The sequence below is a fragment of the Cariama cristata genome, unplaced genomic scaffold (assembly GCF_000690535.1).
Source record: "Cariama cristata isolate BGI_N322 unplaced genomic scaffold, ASM69053v1 scaffold22273, whole genome shotgun sequence".
Lineage (NCBI taxonomy): Eukaryota > Metazoa > Chordata > Aves > Cariamiformes > Cariamidae > Cariama > Cariama cristata.
The window spans coordinates 1-3,065 of NW_009606921.1; the positions used below are offsets into that span (position 1 = coordinate 1).

The 3,065-nt window shown below is 39.2% G+C and overlaps 1 protein-coding gene across 1 annotated transcript; it reads right to left on the reverse strand.

The window, feature by feature from the left end:
* Positions 1-490: 490 nt before the first annotated feature.
* Positions 491-3,036, reverse strand: LOC104156346 (centrin-2; the record flags this gene model as incomplete). Its single annotated transcript, XM_009696549.1, has 4 exons — positions 491-838; positions 1,607-1,744; positions 2,475-2,603; positions 2,869-3,036. Coding segments are annotated over 4 exons (525 nt in total), but the record flags the coding sequence as incomplete, so codon positions are not given.
* Positions 3,037-3,065: the final 29 nt, after the last annotated feature.

Below are 3,065 nucleotides of genomic sequence, written 5' to 3' on the forward strand. Positions count from 1 at the left end.
TCAGAGTGCATGCTGTACCAGTCGTTTGTGGAAAGAAGTATACAAAACTGCAAACAACTCCGATGGCTTAAAATAAGACACTTTATTTTAAATACAATCTTGTATTTGCAGCCACTGAATATTCCTGCAAACGTACAGAGCTTTCAGCAGCAGCCCTGGTAACTTTTCTTTTGCAAAGAGATTTCTTTAAACGTGAACTGAATAGCAGTAAGTTAAGTTGCAGCAGTCTATTTACTTACTTCTTTTTTTTCAGTTTAAAGAACATACTAAAAAAGGGGGAGGAGATAATCACCATAAGACAGAGTATAAAAAGCTAATCCCCACAAATATGTCATATAAAGAGTTCACTAAAGCTGGGCCCAAACCAAGACATTAAACCAAAATTGTCAACTGCTGGGAAACAGAGATTTACGTTACCTGGTTTTGAGTCCTCTCTTTCCCAAACCTTCATGATTTGACACATGGTTTTTAGTCAGAGAAGGACCTGAATACTGTCACTGAAAAATGTGATTTGTGTATTGAAAACAAAGAGCGTAAACATCCTTACGAGCACAAACAAGCAACCACGTTGCTAGGTGTAAACAGGTTAGCAGTTGGTAACTCTTCACAAACACAAGTTTAAGATCGTGCACTTAAAAAAAAAAAATTGACCTATATTTTCTGCTGTCTCAAAAGAAAGAAGAGACCATAAAAAAGTCAGGCATCTACGAAAAGTATATACACGTGCAAAAATAAAGAAAGTTCTGTTTCAGTACAGGCTGGTCTTTTTCATGATCCGTAAGAATTCTTGCTCGTTGACTTCCCCATCACCATCTCTATCTGCCTCATCGATCATTTCCTGAAAGATATTTGTATTCAGAAATTACATGTGGATTAGAATTATTAGATTAATTTAGAAATAGAACCACTTTTTAGTAACTTGCACTGAGAGGACAGTGTTAGCTCAATGTCAGTCCTACTATGCTACAAAATATTTACTTGACAGTAACATGTTTTTATATATATATTTATACAAAAATCTGTATAGAAAATGTTGTATCATAAGAACTCTCCTGGAAGAAACATAGTGCTTGGAGCAGAGCTGTTCCTTTTACATCACCCTGGCTCCATAAAACTGCAATTTTGACAGCCATGTATGCTTAACCCATCTTTGACCTCAGAATCTATTTCCCAATCACAAATTGACAGAAGCTCTTCCATTTCTGCCAGGAGAGAGGGACCAGCTTTTTCCTGACAGAATCCCAGAGGACGCTGGAGGACAGCACCTAAAACTGAGAGGCTGCTGCCTTTACCTAAAAACTGACCCCGAGAGGGCTTCCTTCTCCCAGAGACAGAGATTCCCATTCCTTATTCTCGCTGCTAGCTCGAGTGCTTAGCAGACCAGTCACAGACAGCTCAGCTCTCCAGGCAGAAGGAGAATTAGACTGTGAATATTTGCATCGGTTCTAAACAAACGTAAATACGAAACCAAGTAATACATGAACATTCTGTGACTGCCTTCCTATTCAATGGGCAGAGCGTAATCTGGACCTTTCTACGCTCACCTTACACAAAGGCAGACTGTGAGTGTATTTGTATGCTATGGTTTCATAAACCAGGTACAAACCTGCAGCTCTTCATCTGTGAGATTTTCCCCCAGTTCTTTGGCAACACGTTTGAGGTTTTTGAAAGAGATTTTGCCAGTTTCATCATCATCAAAGAGTTTGAAAGCTTTGAGAATCTCTTCTTTGGAATCTTTTTCAGCCTTAAAGAAGTAAGCATAAGTTTAAGGAAAAAAAGTAATCACTATGTTGTAGTTAACACTTAAAAGTTATAAAAGACGAGCACTAGATAGACTGAGAAACTCTCTTAAGAGCAAACTTGAAGAAGTCCAGCCAGCAGGAAGTATACGTGCAAAAGCTGAAGGTCGACAGAGACATAGCCATGCTTCCTCAACTTCAGGGTTTCAGAGAATTTTTTTTTCTTTCATTCAGAGAATTTTTTTTTCTTTCATAGCTACCCAGATGTCTTTGGGATTTCAGTATCAGGATCTTCCACTGTTAAATATCTGGTTTTGCTCAACATGTTTTGAGTTTTTTAAAACCACAGGTTTCATCTGTAAATATCTTAAACCTCAAGAAAAGAAAATGGAGAGCATGGCTACACAGTCATCAACGTCACGTGTCAGTACTCCCGACAGCTTTCTTCAGGCCAGAGCTGGTTTTAATCTGTGACAATCTGTTGATTTCAGTTTTTCGCTTTTCTCACACACACAAAACTGATTGTTAAGGAAACTTGTTAGTTAATGACGTAATTATTTCAACCTTACCTTGACAAATTAGATAGGGTAGTCCCTGTCTTGCAATTTTAACTTTCACATATTTTGTTGTTAAGATTAAAATAGTGCTTTCATCTTCCACTAAAACCAAAAGGAGACGAAAGGCACTCAGCCATTTTCAACATTGCTTTTGTTTTGACTTTTAGAATTTGCATACCATTTTCTGTGTCATCACTACTAAGAAGTCATTGAAGCTGATTTTTCCTGTTCCTTCCTTATCAATATCTGATATCATTTTCTTGATCTCTTCTTTTTTAGGTTCAAACCCTAGTGCTCTCATGGCCACCTGTAAGGACAAAAAAATTCGTAAGTCATACAAAACCATAAACAAAACCACGGCGCGGGGAGGTTGAACTTTGTGCCACATCATGTTAAAACACATATTCTGTGTCTCAGGGAAAATGGCACGGTACGGGGCAGACTCAGAGGGATGCTTCTCTACGCACAAGGACACATCTCTCCTTTCCTGTTTAAGGTCATTTAAGCGTTTATGCTCCTATTATTTTATAAGCCCGGTAGAACTGTGATTTTAGCACTAGGCAAATTCTTACCTTTAGCTCCTTAACATCTATGTTCCCGGTACCGTCTGTGTCAAACAGGTCGAAAGCCTCCCGGATCTCCTGCTTCTGCTCCTCAGTGAGCTCCAGCTTGGGACTCGCTTTCTTCCTCTGGGACGCGGCTCCTAGCGAGGGCTTCTTAAAGCTGGAGGCCTTGGCACAGCAACACAAGAGCAAAGGAGGATCAGGCG